This window comes from Telmatherina bonti (genome assembly GCF_933228915.1).
Source record: "Telmatherina bonti genome assembly, chromosome: 22".
In the NCBI taxonomy this organism is placed as follows: domain Eukaryota; kingdom Metazoa; phylum Chordata; class Actinopteri; order Atheriniformes; family Telmatherinidae; genus Telmatherina; species Telmatherina bonti.
In genome coordinates, this window is record NC_136631.1 from 14,509,540 (window position 1) to 14,529,119 (window position 19,580).

A 19,580-nucleotide genomic window follows, 5' to 3' on the forward strand; every position below is an offset into this window, starting at 1 on the left:
CAGGGTCGGACTGGAGCTCAAGAAACGACAAGGCGAAGCGAACATCTGGCCGCACATCATGAAAGGGCATCGAGGCTGCTAGGGTACAAAAAAGGACGACAAAACAGGCTGGAATACATGTAAGTGCAGCGTTTTTTGTGCTCTGAAGCGGATAAAGCGAAAGTTAAGAGTGTCTCCTCACCGCTTCGTTCAGCTTTGCTGTGAGTTCCTCTGCTGTTTAAAAGGCTCCCAGCAATACGCTTCCCAACGCGGACATGGAGCTCGGGTTGCTGCGCTCCTGTGCCCCCCCCCCCCCCCCCCCCCCCCCCCCTTTCCATACTTTTTTCTTAATCTATTATTTTTAAAGAGTAAAAAAAAAAAAAGAAAAAAAAGCGAACCTCTTTGGGTAATATCAAACTTATTTACGCTCCTTTATCGGCGGCTTCAAACTTTACTTTAGTGGCTAGCATATAAGTGCGTTATCAGTCTTTTTTTTTTTAGTCTTTAATGAACCCATTTTATGCGCGTGTATCTGATGAGTGCGCAAAAGAGCCACAAAGCGGTTTTTTTTTTTTATTCTTCTTCCACGTCCCGTTGTGTGATAAATTACCCTATTAAAAAAAGTTGAAAATGCCACGTAATATTGCAACACATCTAAATTAGCTGCTTTTTTTTCCCCAAGTCGTGTCTCTCTCTCTTTTTTTTTTTTTTTTTTTTTGGACTGCGTAGCCCGGCGTTAACATATGGCATAAAGGGAGCACAGCTGGAGGTAGCGTTTCCATTGCGGTGATGTCAGAGCAGCTGACTCCACAGCTTGCAGTGTAATTAGCAAACAGAGCACCAGTTTACTCACTCTGCACTGCTCTTATTTTTTCACCTTAGCTTCCTTCTCCTCCTGAACGAGTGCTTCCAGTTTCCAAATTGCTTGTCCCGCGAAACACTGCGTTTTTTCTGCGTGTTTTTGGAGAAGAACGCGTCCTTTTTAGGTACATTTAGGAAGCGCGAGACTACTTCGTCCCGGACTCATTTTGAGGAGTGGATCCGTTTACCTTTTGATACATGGGTGGGTGAGCGCACCGTGGATCCTGCACCACTGGAAGGATTGTAGAATTTATGCTCTGTTTAGTTAAAGTTATATTACCTCTAAATTTTCAAGAGATTCCTAAATAAAGTTGTTAGAATGTGAATATTATCCTTGTAAATGTATTTTTTTTAAAGCCAAGTTTTACTATTTACACTCTTCAGATTGAGTTGGTGTTCACATTCTCTTAATTTTGGCCATTTCGTGTTTGCCTCAGAAATGCAGCAGCTCCGCTGTGCCCTCTAAATGTTTCACTTGGTTTATCCAGTATCCTGTTTTTCCCGTTTTTCATCAGGTTAAGAAGGAAGAATGGAGTTCCCAGACCATAGCCGCCAGTTGCTGCAGTGTCTGAGTCAGCAGCGTCACCAAGGTTTCCTCTGTGACTGCACTGTTCTTGTCGGGGAAGCTCGATTCAAAGCGCACAGAGCCGTGCTGGCCTCCTGCAGCATGTACTTCCATCTCTTCTACAGGGACCAGCTAGACAAAAGGGACGTTGTGCATCTCAACAGTGACATTGTGACAGCCCCGGCTTTCAGTCTGCTCCTTGAATTTATGTATGAGGGGAAGTTGGAATTCAGCACTCTGCCTGTGGAGGATGTTCTGGCAGCAGCCAGTTACCTCCACATGTATGATATAGTGAAAGTGTGCAAAGGCAGGCTTAAAGATAAGGAACTTTCCTCCTTGGATGAAAAGATAGGAAAGGGTTTGGGACTCAGCTGTCTGGACAGGGAAAACTCCTCAGATGGTGAGCTGCACAGTAAGCAGCTCATTCTGCGACAGTCACAGACACCGTCTCAGGGGCTTCACAGGGCCCCCCCTGCAGAAGAGTTTGACATGGACAACAGTGAAGTCAGGCTGGCTGTCACAGATTGTGATAGGTCTACACAGAGCAGGCAGAAGGCGAACGGTCACTCTGGCAGGTCCCCGGACCTTGTAGGTGTCAATTATGTGTCAACAGAGGCCAAGCCCTGCGTCCAAACAGCTGGAAAAACAAAAGCTGATGTCAGTAGTTCCACCGTATTGCTGTCCCAGAGGTCCCGGGCTTCAGATGACATGGACTGTGCACTGGATTTGTCTTTCAAGCCTCTGTCTAGCAGAGATCCCTTACACCCCTCCTACGTCTCGGGACAGCTGGCCCTCGACAGCCAGCAGCAGGGCACTGAGCCACTTGTTAAAGACGAACACGACTTGCTGTCAGAGCAGGAGGACAGTGAGCCGATGAGCCCTGAGAGCCAGCGCTTTGGGAATAGTGCCAGGAGCTCAGTGGTGACAGGGTTCGCTGCCCTCTTCCCAGGCAACAACGGTGCTACAGCCGCCCTGCTCTCCCAGGAGGAGGACCTGATGGATGAGGAGGGGGAGACCTGCAGAGGGAGGGAGGGCGCCCCAGGCAGGGAGGTGGACGGGCGGGGTAGACTGCTGGGGGACAGCGAAGAAGAAGAGGAGGACGACTTGGCCTCTTCAGACATCTCAACCTCCAGCGGGGTGCTATTGCCCCCGGGCCACCAGGTGTGTGTGTGTCCCCTCTGCAGCAAAGTCTTCCCCAGCCCCCATGTGCTGCAGCTGCACCTCAGCTCACACTTCCGCGAGAAGGACGGCGCTCGCTCCAAGCTGTCCCCTGACGGCTCGGTGCCCACATGCATGCAGTGCAACAAGACCTTCTCTTGCATGTATACCCTTAAGCGCCACGAGCGCACGCACTCTGGCGAGAAGCCATACACCTGTGGCCAGTGTGGCAAGAGCTTCCAGTATTCCCATAACTTGAGTCGGCACGCTGTGGTTCACACACGTGAGAAGCCTCATGCTTGTAAGTGGTGTGAACGCCGCTTCACTCAGTCCGGGGACCTTTACCGCCACATCAGGAAGTTTCACTGTGGCCTCGTCAAGACTCTTGCCATTGGATGAAACACATCTCACCGGTGCCATGACATGAGACAGAATGTCCTTTTCATACACTGAATATTACTACTGAACAATTTCCCTGCTAATAAACCTACATTGGCAGTTTTGCTGGAGACATATCTTTTGGATTCTACCCCATGTGGCATTTCTCAAATTTAAAGATGTAGCAACTTTTAAAAACTGGAGTTGTTTTCTGCGCTGGACTGTGTCTCAGCATGCACGACGGTCAGAGGCAGTCATGTGGAGGCGCACAGGCAGTTTAGATTAACGAGTGCTGCGAAACTCAAGCTGGATCTGTGATATTGAAGGTTAACATAATCAGATGATGCACTTGTTGTTCCTGTCTTGTTTGTGTCAATCTCTAGAGTTTATTAGAGGTGCTGAAAGACAAAGCATCTCATGTTTATATCCCTTTCAGCGATAGCTAATGCTAACACACAATCGTCAAGAGAGCAAGACTTTATTTGTGTACATGGGAGATCAGAACCGTCCGTGAGTAGCAATATATGCTTTTATTTTTTAACACCCACATCATTTTTATTATTTATTTGGGGATTTGTTTAGTGCTTAAGTAAACTTATCACAAGGCAGCAAAACTAATGAAGTCTGACTACTGGAAGTGTGATTTATTATCATGGAAGTAGTTTCTTTTTTTTTTCTTTTCATTTTTTTTGTTTCTTTTAAATGAAGTTTTTATGCTTTGTGACAAACATGCAGACTATCATCACTTTTTTTTTTTTTTTGTTCTTTTGTCTTGGGTTGAGTTACCAGCTTATCTTTGGTTGTTAAAGTGAGTGAGCACATCTTGATGGATTCATCTTCTAATTGCCACTTTAAAAGAAGTTGTATAATCAGAAAACTTTAAAAAAAACAGAACAATGTCTAACACTGGTGCCTAATGAAATTCTTAGCGCTTCACCTGGTGTACTTAGTAAAACTGTAAAGAGATATCTAGCCATGCCTTTTTGCCATAAGAAAATAATTGGGATTACACTCCACATACCAGGTTTAACTATATTTATTTAAGAATATAGTTCTCCATCAGATTAATGTAAATGAAATCTTTCCGACTGATTTGGGTTCAAAGAAAATAGTTGCTTGTAAATGACTATTTCCTGGATGGAGTACACTGATGGTGGAAGGGCAGTGGGCATCAATGCTGTTAGTCCATCAAAGCTGTGTCATTCGGCTGAATCTACTGACATTTCTTTCTTTGAATTAACGTTTTCACACTACTGTATGTGTGTAAGTTACTACTGATGAAGTGTTTCTTGACGCTGCCTTCGACAGAGAGCCTTTTGGGCTAGAAATGCTTCTTCTCTCTGCTTGTGTAGTTGCTGTATGGATTCTTAACAAGTTTGTAGCACTAAAAAGTTAATAATTTGTCTAATCTGTCCTGAAAAGACTTGATCAGAATTTATTTATTAGTTTGACTTGGTTCAGGGTTTACTTTAGGTGTAGTTTCTATTTCTTAAAGCTTGAAAGGCGTTGCGTTTTTGCCTTGCGAACTTGGTACTCATTAACTGGTGTCGGGGCTGTCCATTTTTCTCTGTGCAAAAATCAAGTTACTGTAATTGTATTTTAATATATTGTTTAGAAATCTCTACAGAATACTCAAGATTTGTCACATCGAACATAGAGAAGCACTTCTTTTTTTTATTTTTTTTTTTTTTAGCATGCATATAGTTTCAACACTGTTGTCTAGGCTGCTATTTCTTACAGTTTGTGTATTTAATGTAAATATATATTATATTTATCAAATGGTTTGTTTTCAATGTTACAATACATGCATGGTTAAGAGGAGTCTCTTAAGTGTCATGTCTTCCCCAGGGACTTTGCTTCCTTTTCCATATTCAGGACTTTATTGGGCTCCGCCTCACTACAAATAAGAGTAGTTAAAACCACTCCGACTTCTGTTCTGCCACAGGAAACAGTTGTTCACAAGCACAGCCACACTGATACGGCACTGACTACCTATAGAAATGAGACAAAACAGGCATTGTCCCCCTCCCTCCTCCTCATCCTCTCTCCAGGTTCCAGGTAGTTCTCAAGGGATCATTGTGTATCTGTCCTGGCTGTGGAGAGAAAAGGCACTTGGAGTCTCTCTTTGCACTTTTCTGTATTGAATGGAGCTGATGGAATGTGAGAAATGTATTTAGCAAAGGGAGGCTGTAAACAGGTGTATTGTTTGGAGGCATCAAAGAATGGCCTTTCTCATCCCAGCATGCACTGGAGAAATCTCCATTGTTCCTTTACACGGAGGAGCTACAAACTGTTTGGGTGCATTTAGACTAAGATGATATCAGAGTACCATTTTTCAAGTGTTTGATATTTTGGGGGAAAAAATGTTGATATTGTCTCCAAGTGCCAATTTCAACATTTAAAAAAAATCTTTTTATCATACAGGACAGAAAATCTATGTGAGCTTTCTCAGAAGTCACTATGATTTGTCAGCATTTTTACTGGAGGAGCTCAAGTTCTCTCAGTTCTCAGAATTTCAGTTCTCAGAATTACATCAATCTTTCATTTACTCCCTCACTGGAAGTCAGTAATGGAGCTTGAATGAATGAAAACACGCCTGTTATAATAGTCAGATGACTATATATATTTAAAAAAACAACAAAACAGCTGCATAGTGCTAGTCATGTAAATTTCAATCACAACCTGCAGGAATTTAGGTTTTGTAACTCAGATTTTTTTATTTTACAGAAAATGTCCATGTTGTGCAAATTAAAACTTGACATTCTCTAACGCACACGCGGAAGGCAGAAAAACAACTGACATGTAAAGAACTTTCTTGGTATTGTTTGCAGTTTTTATTTATACCTCCAAGATGGTCACCAAGCGTGCCTTGTAGACACAAAACTGGCTGTTGCATCTGGAGAAGCCCTTGTTCAACATTGTATATTTTTGCCCTTGACTGTGGTGGTAAAGTTCACATCACAGCTACAGTGGCCCACTGACAATTCACAACTGTTATTCAAATTTTTTGTTTGTTTTTGTTTTTTTAATCGTATCAAAATGTAAATTAAGACTAAACTAAAAGCTCAAAGTCTGTTTTTGTTTTTTTTTTTGTTTTTTTTAAAAAGTGCTGCTTTGTGAGAGATTACATTGAGGTTTAGATTTTTTTTTTTATGAATAAATTTGTCCTAGTTGTGTTAAACTGAAGTCAAGCATTTTTATATGTTTTGGTTTCTATCAAGCCTGTTTTACTGGGAGCTAACAAACCGTTCCTTTTTTTTTTTTCCTTTCTTTTTTGTTTGGTCGCTGTTGAATGTGAAACACAGAAATTTTGATTGTCAACTTGAAACAGTGCTACTCTTGATCGAGGCCTATGTTCGCCTAACTCATGCTGTATGTCTAAAAATGACTTTACTTAACCCTGGAAGTTTGTCCTCTGCAGGTTACAACTGTGAAATTGTGTATAATCATGAGAAATATTTATTATTGCAAATGCTTCTTGTGCATCATTTGACTGTCTTGGTTTTAATTTGGTTAAAAACAACAATTTCTAAATGTAAAACAAAAACCTTTTTTAATAGAATTTGTAGAAGTGCCATTAGAATTTAATATAATTTTTTAATAAGAAAAGTATATTTTATAGTAATCAAATGCTTCAGTGTTAGTGGTGTAGAGATTAGATGGACAATCTTTATGCAGAATTGACATTGCTTAGATATTGAGGCTATTTACTTTGATCTATAACTGTATGTGCATTTTCTTTGCGCTTTTGGAGTGTGTTTGTGTGTGTGTGCTGTGGAAATGTGACAATCTTGGTTTAGGTCTTTATTGAGATTATACATAGAATTAAAAAACTTTCTATACTTGTGTGGAGCTCATTTATTTCTGACCCCTTCCTTTTTTTTCCAGCAGTTTCGCACCTGACTATCAGAGTAACGTGAGCTTAGCTTTTAATAAGAACTTAGACTTTGAGAGTCAAGCAACTTAGATATTTTGTAGAGGAGTCCTTGTCTGACCCACAGCAGCAATAATCAACAGACTGTGTGTGTGTGTGTGTGTGTGGGCAGCACTGTTGTGTGTACAGAGACAACAGAATGCGATAATACTGCAGGTCTTACAGACCCTATCCCTCTGAAACCATAAACTCAGCTCAAGGACAGAGCAATTTCAAGATGGGCTCCCATTGTTCTTGACCTGTTGCCAGTATTCTCCAAAGCAGATAAATCCAGCATAACAAAGCCAGTTGACTGTCATGAAATTATTACTTTAAGTCAACTCAATCGGCACTGCTTCAACAAACTAAACTACACACTATTTGTATGTAAACACACACATACCAAATGTGTGTCTAATTGAGGAGCTTCATGCCAATTCACTGGACATTTTCAATGGCAAGGACTTTTAATTATTTCCCTGCTGCACCATGAAAGAAATCCAGCTGCTTTGCTACGTGATCCCAATAGGGATGTGCTCGGGTTCCCACCACCCTCCCCCAAATCCCAACTCTCCCAGTCTGGGAACGCCATATAGACAAGGGCTGCATCCAACTGCCCCTGCCCACTCCCCCATCTATCCAACCTCCACCCCCTCAGCCCCCAAAACCACGGCCCCAAACCTCGGCCTCATCCCACCGCTCCATTGTGTGCGTGGGTAGTAGCTCAGCCAGCCTATTGTCTGCCCCAGCTCCCCAGCACGTACTTTATGCACAAACGACACAGCGGCGCTAGCCAGGCAGCTCCAACATAAAGAAAACAATGTCCTCCCAAGATCATTCATAAACACCCCGAACTGCCCGAGCCAGCTTACAGTACAGTAAATAAGGGCCCTCTGCAACGCGGAGGCCACCTCACACTGTAAACAACCACAGCAACAAGCCTTGGAGCTCTCACTGGCAACCAACATCTCACATCTGCCTGATGGGATCCAGGGCTTAAACTGCCTGGCCTGTGTGTGTGTGTGAGTGTGTGTGTTTCTTATGAACCAAAACCTTCACATGGAAAGCAGGAGGCCATGTGATAGGGCTTAGCTGCAGGGTGACGAGCTGGGATATGTGCAGCGTTACTCGACGGAGTAATAAAACATTCCTCTCTGAGGCTCGAAGCCTGGCTCATTTGGCTGTGCATGCTTTTGTGTGTGTGTATGTGTGTGTTTAGAGGTACTTGAGAGAAGTTGAGAGGAAAGTTGTAAGTGTCAACCACCTCAACAAGGCCAGCGGTGGGAGCCCTTGACCTCTGAAGGGACGGACTGCCAGGGACAGCTGGTGTGGCCTATGTTTATTTATTTATTTCTTAACAAAAGACAGGTGGTCACACTTGAAAAGGGCACACAAACACAGCCACACATGTATTTGTGTACAGACAATGCGCACACACATATGCATGGGTAGTCCCCCCCCCACCCACCCCCCACCTTTTCTTACACATGCATATTGTTATCATCCACTTGTTTTAGAGGAGCCACTCTTTTGACTTTGAGAAAATCTAAATCCCACTGTCTTTCAGAACAAATCTTAATCCAAATGCATATTAATGATTTCTTCCCTTTGCAGGATGCTAAGTTTATTTCCACTCCGTATTACAAATTAAAACCCTAATCCTTGTTGTAAATACCTCATATCAATTATTGCTCCTGCACTGGGTTTGCCTTTTTTGGACTGGCTCGTCCTGACAGTGCCAAGGCAGTGTGTCCTTGGTCCACTGTACAGCTGTCACTTACTCACACTCGTTGCCGCATATTTATAGCAGCAGCATCACTGGGCTTGCCGCACTCAGACCACAGCTGGTCCCCAAAAGAATGGGTGAAAGACAAAGCCACGTGCTCCTGCTGGCCGACTGCAGTTGGTGCCGTCTGAAGCACCGTGGGTCATTATGTGGGCCCCTTTTCCTCACAGAGATGCAGCCTTACATGTAGCAAGGAATAGATAGAAGACTGTTCTTGGTGAGGAAGCACAGCGTGACCTTTCAGGCCTTTTGGTTTCATGGATGAGGATGTGCTGAAAACCTTGACAGCTGCAGTCTTTTGTTCTGAGGGTATATAAAGTCATATGTATAAGACAGGAAAAGGATGGAGGGGACAAAACATCATCTGAACTAACTGTAAAGAGACACAATTCATTTGGGAAAAAAGTAAGAAATGAGATATTTAGACAAGTGGTTTATCAGCTGACAAAGCTCCAAAGTTTTTATCGAGTTTGTAATTACATAAAATAGATCTTAAGTTATACAAGTTTCATTAGCTGAAAACATAGCCAGCCTCAGGATCATGGATGTTTGTGCCGACTTTCTTCATTGTGTGACTACTTAATCTTTAAAAATGATTCAGCTTTAAAAGTTAATGTGTTCCCGACAAGTATTTCATATCCATCCATGTTCCTTAAAAGTCTTATCAAGAAATTTGCAGACAACTTGACGCCTTACGCGCCAGCAGCTGTCTGCTCACTCAGCCAGAAATCAGGCGGTGCCCTCGGACACCAACTGCAAGAGCTCCCTAAAGACCGGAGCCACAACTGGCCTGCTGAGCATGCGATGTGACTCAACAGCTCACAGGCACATTTGCAATAAGCTCCACGGAGTGCACTCATCCAAGCTAATATCCATAACACCGTGTCATGTGACTGATTTCTGTAAAGCACCGCCGAGGACCTCAGCCACCTAGAACAATTACTCACAGTGTACAATATCTGACCCTGAAAGCGGTCGTCATCGGTGACGAGGAGCAGCCAACAGAAAGTGATGACTACAACCCAAGGTCACATCCAGCAGGGATAATTGTAGCCAAACTGTCTGCTTCAAAGCTCTGGTCCTGTTCAACCTCTGGCTTGTCTTGTTTTAATAAATAAATCTGATAGTAGATTCTCAAGGTCAGTCTAGACATAGAGTAGAATTTTAATCACTGTCAAGCGGAGACTAAACTTGGACTTTTCTAAAAAGGTTGAAGCAGTTTCTCTCTGGCATAGTGGCACAAATTTGTTCCCCTGCCAAGGAAGCAGCCAGTATAACCAGTCTGAATGCAACACATCCCTTAAGGAGAAGCTGATGAAATGTGCTGCCACCTGCTGATGCATGAACATACACCAAAAAATGTATCAAATTTTTGCACCATTTTTTGGGGGGGGGGGGGGGCGGTAGAATAAAACACCAAGAAAAAGACAAAAGTTTACTAAAACAAACAGAACTGTACAAAAAGGGTTCAAGTTTATTTCAGGTAATTATAAGATGAAATGCATATATACAAGAATATATCTGGATCATATGATAAAAATCATTACACATATAAAAGGAAGTCTTTGTAGGATCTCACAGGGCAGCTGGATATGTTCAAGCTGGATATGTAAACTCCTGATCCCTCGTTTGGCGTTCCTCTACGTTGAGCAGCTGCAGCACAGAACTTCATCATACTGCCCGCTGTAACTGGAACAAAGAAAAAGTTTATCATAAACTATTAGTCCATCAATACAAAGTGACTCAACATGTATACCTACATCTCACACTCAGTTTGGATGCTAAACCCAAATTTCATCACATCAATTCAATCTTTGTTAGAATGATCTACATGAGGCTTAATAACACATTTTTAAAAAAAATCTCTGTATGCATGTGAAAAAAATGTACTCACAGTCAACCTTTAGTTCCTCTCAAGCATACTTAAGAAAAATTAGTAGTGAAATTGAATTTAAATATCAAACTTAATTCGGACCGTGTGAATAAAATGGCACTGGCTTCACGGTATCAGTGATAATATTAACCCTAATACCAAGGTCTGCAAATATTTTGATCACCTTAAAGTGTTAAACTACATTTTAAGCTCAGGGTTGAATGAGGTCATCGCTTAAACCTGTCATGTGAAATGTGCCTCCCCTTCTGGCAGTGAACAGAATTACACAAACAATGAGCACATATATATTTACCCTCTTAAAACTTTCTGTGCAATACTTCCTTTAAATGCAGAAATATTTTTTTGATTCATTGGAAACATTACTTAGAAGCAGCAAGAGCTATTCAACCACACTCCTTGGCTGCCAAGACCAACTCTATTGCTACTTTTTGTTCCCTGGGGTAATCCTTACAAAACCAATTAACTTGCATAAACAGCATACCTACATGTAATAGTAGTATCAGCAATAAACAGACATTTACTTGCAGCTGATAGGCTGAATTAGCACCATATTTGGGTAGGGCTTGAATGCAAGACAATTGAACACAAAAGACAAGTCTTTAAGTTCTGGTTGATCAACACCCAAACATAGTTATGAACATATTCATGATGAATACAATACAAGTAAAAACTTAATGCCATACACAGAGCAAATGACAGATCTCATCCCACAGCTTCACCAGAACATCTTTTAACGCCAAAGCAGTGTTAACACTGACACCCAATAAACTCAAACTGCACAGCCTCTCAAATACAAAGGCTTAAATTTCTTGAAGTTGAGATTAAGAGCAAAGACAACCTAGTGCTGGATTTAAGGCCCAAAAACCCTGAAATGCCTAAAGAAAAATATTTCTGAGAAAAAGAACGACTCATTAAATGCACTATATAATGTGCATACTACTGTAAACATATGTAGCTCTTAATGCATAAAATTAAACTGCTAATGTAACCTTTATTTGGAGTGAAAATGTTACTAAGTATTGAAATTTGCATCTTATATTTTGCTGAAAATTAGTCAACAATATAGAAAACATGCAACTTTAATTCCCAATATAAATACACAAATAATGGATTAATATGCATGTGAATTAATATAATTGCTTTATATAAAACATGAACAACCCCAATACCAGTAAAGTCAGGATGTTGTGTAAACTCCAATAAAAAGAGAATATGATGATTTGCAAGTCATTTTTAACCCATATTTAGTTGAATGCACTGAAGAGATGAGATATTTATTGTTTTAAAGTGTTTATTGTTTGAAGTGCCCCTCCCATTGTTTCTCCTCATTTTAAGTTTGATGCCTGCAACATACTCCAAAAACTGGGATAGAGGCATGCTTACCACTGTGTTGCGCGACCTTTCCTTTTAACAGCACTCAAACAAACGCAACAGTGGACATTCATTGTTGAAGCTGTATAGGTGGAACTTTTTCCCCTTCTTGCTCGATGTATAACTTCAATTACTCAACAGTTTGAGGTCTCCTCTGTCATATTTTTCACTTCATAATGTGCCACACATTTTTAACTGGCAACAGGTCTGAACTGCAGGCAGGCCAGCACTCTTTTGCCAAGAAGTCTTGCTCTTGTAACATGGAGAATGTGGCTCGGCATATGTTGCTCCAAAACTTGTCTGGACCTTTTAGTGTTAAATGGTGCCTTCACAGATGTGTAAGTTACCCATGCCATGGGCACTAAGAAACCCCCATGCATATCACAGATGCAGGCTTTTGAACTTTGCACTGTTGTTGATATATGGTTTTCCATTTGCAAGGCAGATTTTAACTTTCACATGTAGAGGTGGCAACAAACTATGTTAACTGACCGTGGTTTTCTGTGCCCATGTGACAATATCCTTTAGAAAATAATGTCTGGTTCAAATGCAGTGCCAACTGAGAGATTGGAGGCCCCTTTCATTCAAAATTGGTTTTTGGCCTTGCTGGCATGTAGAGTGATTTCTAGAGTGTCTGATTCTTTTATATTAAGGACTGTAGATTATGAAACCCCCCCTAAATTCCTTGCAACTATATATTGAGGAATTGTTGGGCTACTTGCTCAAACAATTGTTCACAAAGTGATTAACCTCATCCCATCCTTGCCTCTGAATGACAGGAGCCTTACAGGGATACTCTTGTCATAGTCTATCATGACACTCACCTGTTTCTAATTAACCTGTTCACCTATGGCATTCCAAACAGATTTTTATTTTTTTTAAAGGATTCCTAAACTTTCCCAGTCTTCTGTTCCCCCGGTCCCATCTGTTTTGGAATGTGTTTCAAGCATCATATGAGTACATATTTGAATAAATAAACACCAAGACCAATCAGTTTGACAATTCAATATCTTGTCTTTTAGTGTATTTAATTGAAGATAAGTTAAAAAGGATTAGCAAATTATTGTCCATCCATCCATTCTCCGCCCCTTATCCGGGGTTGGGCCGCGGGGGCAGCAGCCTGGGCTGCAAATTATTGTATTTTGTTTTTATTTATACTTTACAAATATCCCAACTTCATCAGAATTTGCGTTGTAAAAATGGAAAACAAAACCTGACTTACTCTATGATTGTGCAGACAGAGCAGCAGAGGCTCGAGCAGCTGGAACATTGTCGGGTACAGGAGGGACAGACTAGTCGGTCACACTGGGAACAGGGTGACCTGCACCCCTTGCTTTTCTGACACACACAACATCCTGTGGAAGATGCTGCTGCACCTATTAAAAAACAAAAACATAAATATTAAATTATTTAAGTCTTGTGGATGCAACATTTTAAATGTCCTAAAACTAAGCATCACATTCTGTGACAAGGCTGACACCTGGTGGTAGAAAGCAGGAACTGACTTTATCAATCTGAGATTTAGGAAACTTATTTAAATGGATAAGTAATAATTTCTAGCTGTGAATTAAAATACTTGATGACAATTATTCAATGCGTATCAAGCAACAGGAGTTTTAAAGAGATCCACATCTATTAGACAAAAGGAAAAAAAACAAAGAAAACAATTAGAAAAAGGTCAATACGCATCAGGGTAGATTAGCATTTTACATTGGCATCAGTGGATCAGAAAAAAATATTTAAGGCTACACATATTACTGGGTAACAATAATTTATTGCTTCATTTAAATCCTTTTTCTTCAATGGCCACCTTGTTGTAGATTTTTACCACTTATGACGTGTTCACTGAGTCACAATATACTCCATCACCAAAAACTTGCAGAAGCGTGCAAGAATAGAAGAACTAGCCTTTGCTAAATTGCTGAAGGGATCATATGGGGAATAACTTGACCTTTGCTCTGAATTATTTAGTGTATATAAATAAGCATTTCTTATTCTAAAAATTGCATCTCACTGCACAGCCACTGTTGGGACCATTCACCTTTCTCATTTATCTGGTTTGCAGCCATATATTGCTTCAGAACAGGCTCACCTTGTACACCACTCGTTCTTGTCAGTCTTCCATCATGTCCAATCAATGTCTGTCCTCTCAATAGTGTTTGACTGCATGTCTGTGCTTGTTCAATTGGCTGCATGTCTGTGTTCTTGTCTTCTCCAGTCCATATTTTGCCCATCACAGCTCTGGCACCGTTGAAAAGCAAGGTCTTTGTCTTAGCTATGAGAAAGAAAAAAAAAAAAAATAGTCGTGAGGGAAACTGCATGAGACTCACTCAACTGAATGCTCCAAGTCAAATGCTTAAGATAACAGTACTATGAAATCAACTAAAATCAGTCTTAAGTGACTGCTGACTATGTCATTTAGACAGTAAAATTAGTTATGCAATAGCAAGGCATTACCGGGAACTTTAATATAAGTACCTCGTTAATGGAATAACTCAAAGTCATACAGAGAGCAAAAATAACTAACAAAAGAAAGTAAAAATACGACACAAAAACATTTTACAGTACGTGTTGAACAACTTCTGCGTAAGCAGAGCCAAAATGTGCACATCGACCAAGCTAACATTAGCTAACAGTGCTATAGGCAGCCATGCATTATCCACAAACCTGTACTCACCGTAAATCTCCTGCCTGCATTTGTTTCCGAACACACCATAGTTGTTCAACTCTTTTTGTCCAATGTGTATTTTGTACTGAGAGGAGTACGCCTCGGTAAAAGGATAAGAACGTTTAGGCATATTTGACTGCAACCAGCGCCTGCCCCGTGCTCCTACGCACTTTCACACTTGTGAGTTGCGGGAAAAACCTAAGGGAGTCCAAAAGGGGCCAATCACAGACATATGCTATTATCACGTGACATTGTAGAGCCAATCAAATGGCTGATTTATTATCACGTGATAAGTGTTTTCTACTATACAGATTAGATGTTGCGCTCCATTCAGTGACTAAACTAGAAATCAGTCTTTGGAAAGAAAATTTGGAAGACAAGTAAAAAGCACACGAATTGTCATAATCTCTACAGCCAATGACGTGAAATGTTATCATTGGATTGACAACATTATAGCTAATAAAAACACTTTTTTTAAAACATTTTTTTAAATTAAAGAAGTATTACATTTTCCCCATCAGTCGTTTTTGGCTTTTTTTGTTTACCAACATTATTTTAAGATACTGTACCATGGAATTAAAGATAACGAAATCTCCCAAATCTTCGTATTCGTCCAGGTAGTCCTACACAGAATGGAATCCCTTCTCTTTAAAGCCAGTTTACATAATTAGGTTGAATGGTAAACCATTTAAAATAAATAAATGATAGTTAAAATATGTTGCACATAGACCAAGGTTTCTCAGTTCAAAATTTACTTTTGGATTTGTGATTAATTGAATACTTTCAATTATCTTAAATATTTTGAATCCATGAGGTTGATGAAAAAGACAACTCCACAATACCAAAAAGGTTACACATATATTTATTATCTTATCAGAAGAGTTTTTGTGATGAAAAGATGCCTCGTCATGGCACATTTTTCGCTCATCAAGAATTTCTTTAAATAATTTAGAACATCTGGATCATGCACTCTCTTGACTTTCCAACACCAACCCATTTGACTAGAAAGAGAAAAAGAAACAGAGAGATTAGACAACAAGGCTGTAGCATTTAAATCTGATAACTAAATGGTGCCACCTAATGGATAACATGCAGGTCTTGTGTTACTATTTATTTAGGTTCTTTGTGGGAGTATGAATTGTCATTTTGGATCAAAAACCTACTGGGAACTCCAATGTGGTTCTCAATGAAGCGGATGTAGTTTTGTGCCTTGGCAGGGAGGTCACTCCACTTCCTGGCAGCAGATGTGTCAGTTTTCCAACCAGGGAAGGTCTCATACTCGACTTCCACTTTGTGTAAAACATCCATGTTGGCTGTGATTAAAGGACAATAGTTATCACTGATCTCAAATATTTGATCAGCTGAGGTAAAGCAAACAGCAAAAGTAATCTAAGACTGTAAGTTTTATAAATAAATTACCTGGGAAATGAGGAATTCTTTTCCCATTTAGTTTGTAGGCAACTCCAACTTTAATTTCATCTAGCACGTCCAGAATATCAAGTTTTGTCAAGGCAATGCTGTTGGACATGAAACAACAACAGTTTAGTATGTGTTGGCTGCTTCAATGTAATTTGTGAAGGTACATGTACAGGTACTATGGGGCAACAGTCAAACATAACAATCACTAAACCTCTGATGGTTTTCTCAAACTTCTTTAGTTACTCACGCTGTGAATCCATTGATCATGTGAGCATATCTAACAATGACTAGATCCAACCAGCCACAACGCCGCTTCCTTCCTGTGGTGACGCCCACCTCATGACCCCTTGTCTGCAGCAACTCTCCAACTGCCTGCAGAAAACAGGGAAAAAATCCTTTTACTTTATGAACTCAGTAAGGGTGTTAATAATCTGTCAAATATCTAGAAATATTCAATGGGTATGCGTGCAAAATATACAGCTGAATACAATAAAGCATCACGCTTGTGTGAAGTTGTAACATCTTGACCTTTGTCTCTATGCTCAGTTTCCGTGACAGGTAACATAACCCCAGCTCACACAGTAAACATATCCTTAACCCAGACTCTGGCCCTAAATTTATCCCTGTGTACATGTGATCTGCAAAAGAGGTAAAGAGTGTTTGAGTCTATCTCTCACAAAATTGGACAGCTGCACTAAGCCACAATACACCCCACCACCCCATTGCCAGTCACATGATCACAGACTGTACATGTCAGGCTGAATATCAGTGAGGCACATGACATGTCATATGTCTCTTCTTACACATGATAATATTTGCCCTGGCAACAATTTACTGAAGAAATGTTAAACTCTTACATTGAGTTGTTCTGTGGGGAAAGCTCCGATTCCCACTCTAGTAGTGTAGGCCTTTGCTACACCAAATACATCACCGATATTCAGTGGAGGGATGCCAAGGCCAGTGCACACACCTCCTACGGTGCAGTTTGATGATGTCACAAAAGGATATGTGCCTAAAGAGAAAATAACACTCATTAAAACGGGCCCCGACTTTCCAATACTTCCCAAAAATGCCATTGATTCAATAAATAAAGCTCAACCAAAGTCAATGTCAAGCAGAGCTGCATTGGCCCCTTCAACCAGAATCTTCTTTGGAGGTCCATGTAGAGCTTCGTACATGTAATAGACCCCATCTCTAACCATTGGGCGCAATCTCTCGGCATATTCCTGCAAGCAACAAAACTCTGTTTGTTTCACTGTAGGATGCTGTGACAGTCATCCAGAAATGATCCTCTGCGTTCATATCAACCTTTAGTTTTTTCAGCTGGTCCTCAGTATCAACCGTCAGGGATGGATACATGGACTGATACTGGTGGACAAGGTTTCTGAATCTGAGAGGAGTTTTAATGTAGATAAATTAAGACTTTTTTTAAGAGTATGTTAAGAGTTTTGAAAGCATTTTAAAGTGAAGCCATTCCTACCTTGTAGAGAAATCCTTAAAATCTCCCAGGAGGTCACATACACGCAGGCCAGTGCGAGATGCTTTACTGGAGTATGCAGGACCAATGCCCTTCTTAGTTGTTCCAATGCTGTTACGCAAAATAATGCATGAAATGGCTGCAGATTTTAATAGATTTTGCAGTGTGTTGCTGCATCTATTTGGCAGAACTTGTGGTTCACATCATTCCTGCCCTCATCCCTTACTTCTTTCCTTCCTGTGCTTGTCTTTCAGTTTCTTGTAATCCATCAACCACCTGGTGGAAATCAAACACTGCAGACAAAACAAGTCACTTTCACATTCATAAAAAAAATCCAGCTGGTAAACGAAGTGTGCATTTGGATAAAGGTATACCGAGGTGAGCTCTGTCTGAAACAATTAGTCTCTTATCCCAGCCTTTGAGACCTGGTTAGAGAACAAAAATCACATCTTTATTGAGCACATGCTAGCCTCAATCCTGACTTTTTTTTTCCTTACTACACTCATTCATCTTGAAATACCTTTCTTGTCATTTTTATCTCCTTCTTCAAACAGTCCAGGTAGATGTATGACCACGCCATTACCTGGAGGAACAGAGAAAGTTAACATAGCAGTCAGAGTAAAGTAAATGATGTTGCCTCTGTAAAGACTAAACTTTAAAGCATTTACCAATCAGTGATATGCTTTTGGAATTAATGATCCCACTGGGTAGGAGGTGGAAATCATACTCCTTGCCGTCCACTACCACTGTGTGTCCTGCATTGTTGCCACCCTGTAATGCAAAAAAGGGTATAGATTATGAATATCCTTCAAGCCACCTGGAAGACTGAGACACATGAACATGGCTCATTTTATTTTCCCGACGTGGTGATAAGCCAGTTTGCCAAGCTTTTCCAGCACCTATTTTAACAGACTTGGCTAATGCTGGTCGACCCTCTACCCCGTCCCCCTGGCTCAAGCCTGGCCTTCTCACATATCAAGCCAGCCTGAGAATGTGACCTCTCCAGCCCTGTTGGGTGGGGCTTTCAAGCCTTTAGAACACAGGGTGCTAGACCTGTCAGTGGAGACAGTGCAACACAGCAACTGTTGACTTTTCAGTGTGAGTGCAGGAGTGACCTCTGGAGCGTTGTCACATGTGTAGACAGAAACAGACCTACCTGTGGTTATTTAATTCTGATTTTAACACTCCATTCATCCATTATTTCCTGTTGTAATCTATGCTCAGCTGAACAGGTCAGAGCAACTTTACACCACACACTAGGCTTACAAAGTGTCAGTCATGACATTTGACATTATGTAGACTGTGCACAGCATGTTTATACATTTAACTTGAACAAGTTATTTAAATCTGTCCATAGACAACACTGACTTGCATCCATATGATACATAAATATATAGATGTTAACTGAAGGTAGAAATGCTAATTTAAAACGTTTTCAAGACTATAGAAAGGGTTTTTTCAGGTATAGGCTATACCCACTCAGATTCTATGGAGATACTGTCAGCAATAAAAAGATCACACTTGTCCAGCTGTGCTAAAATCACATCCAAACATTTACCTGACATCTGCAGACAACGTCAGCTTCGGTGGCCAATAAATCGACCACTTTGCCTTTCCCCTCGTCTCCCCACTGCGCTCCCAGCACCACCGTCACTTTGTTCCCCGCGTCGTTGCGCGGTCGCTTCTGTCCAGTCGCGGCGGCTTGGTTTGTATTTTTATGATCTTTCGACGACCAGCTGAGCGACATGATGGTGGCTGCTTTAGTCTTCCCGTCTCAAGAAGACTAAACTCTCCCTCAAGAGTTGCATTTCCATATCTGTAACTGCAGCGCTGATGATGTCAGAGCCAGACGCACAGAGGTACGTAGGTCTCCAAGTGGCCCCACAAGCCTTCACACAGGGATGGTGTGAATGCAACATCTTTTTTTTTTTTCTCCCCCACCTGTACGTATCCCAGATGAAAGGTTGTTCAAGTATTAGAATCCCCACCCCAAAAAAATGAACAGTAAATTTAATTTTATTAAAATATATCCAACATTAAAAGTTACAATGCCTTGTTTTTCCTGCACATAGTGATAATATAGAAAGAATTGGGATAAATTAAACATTTTG

At 40.8% G+C, this 19,580-nt stretch overlaps 3 protein-coding genes across 4 annotated transcripts; 1 reads left to right on the forward strand and 2 right to left on the reverse strand.

Moving 5' to 3' along the window:
• zbtb42 (zinc finger and BTB domain containing 42) lies at positions 1-6,774 on the forward strand. Of its 2 annotated transcripts, none has more exons than XM_079262151.1 (2): positions 1-119; positions 1,356-6,774. In XM_079262151.1, exon 2 carries the CDS (start codon positions 1,370-1,372, stop codon positions 2,960-2,962), a length of 1,593 nt encoding a protein of 530 aa, XP_079118277.1. In that variant the 5' UTR covers positions 1-119; positions 1,356-1,369; the 3' UTR covers positions 2,963-6,774. The 2 variants fall into 2 exon arrangements, with proteins under 2 accessions (XP_079118277.1, XP_079118278.1); XM_079262152.1 differs by lacking the exon at positions 1-119 and adding an exon at positions 910-1,042.
• Positions 6,775-10,126: 3,352 nt separating this feature from the next.
• On the reverse strand, positions 10,127-14,733 carry siva1 (SIVA1, apoptosis-inducing factor). Its single transcript, XM_079261785.1, has 4 exons — positions 14,583-14,733; positions 13,998-14,180; positions 13,128-13,281; positions 10,127-10,329 (listed from the first exon to the last, which is right to left on the reverse strand). Exons 1-4 carry the CDS (start codon positions 14,701-14,703, stop codon positions 10,281-10,283), a joined length of 507 nt encoding a protein of 168 aa, XP_079117911.1. The 5' UTR covers positions 14,704-14,733; the 3' UTR covers positions 10,127-10,280.
• Positions 14,734-15,419: 686 nt separating this feature from the next.
• adss1 (adenylosuccinate synthase 1) lies at positions 15,420-19,308 on the reverse strand. The gene is made up of 13 exons (XM_079262591.1): positions 19,028-19,308; positions 18,138-18,240; positions 17,990-18,052; positions 17,844-17,894; positions 17,696-17,762; positions 17,473-17,580; positions 17,301-17,382; positions 17,092-17,218; positions 16,850-17,004; positions 16,240-16,364; positions 15,993-16,090; positions 15,737-15,886; positions 15,420-15,574 (listed from the first exon to the last, which is right to left on the reverse strand). The coding sequence occupies exons 1-13, from the start codon at positions 19,214-19,216 to the stop codon at positions 15,522-15,524; spliced, it is 1,371 nt and encodes a 456-aa protein (XP_079118717.1). The 5' UTR covers positions 19,217-19,308; the 3' UTR covers positions 15,420-15,521.
• Positions 19,309-19,580: the final 272 nt, after the last annotated feature.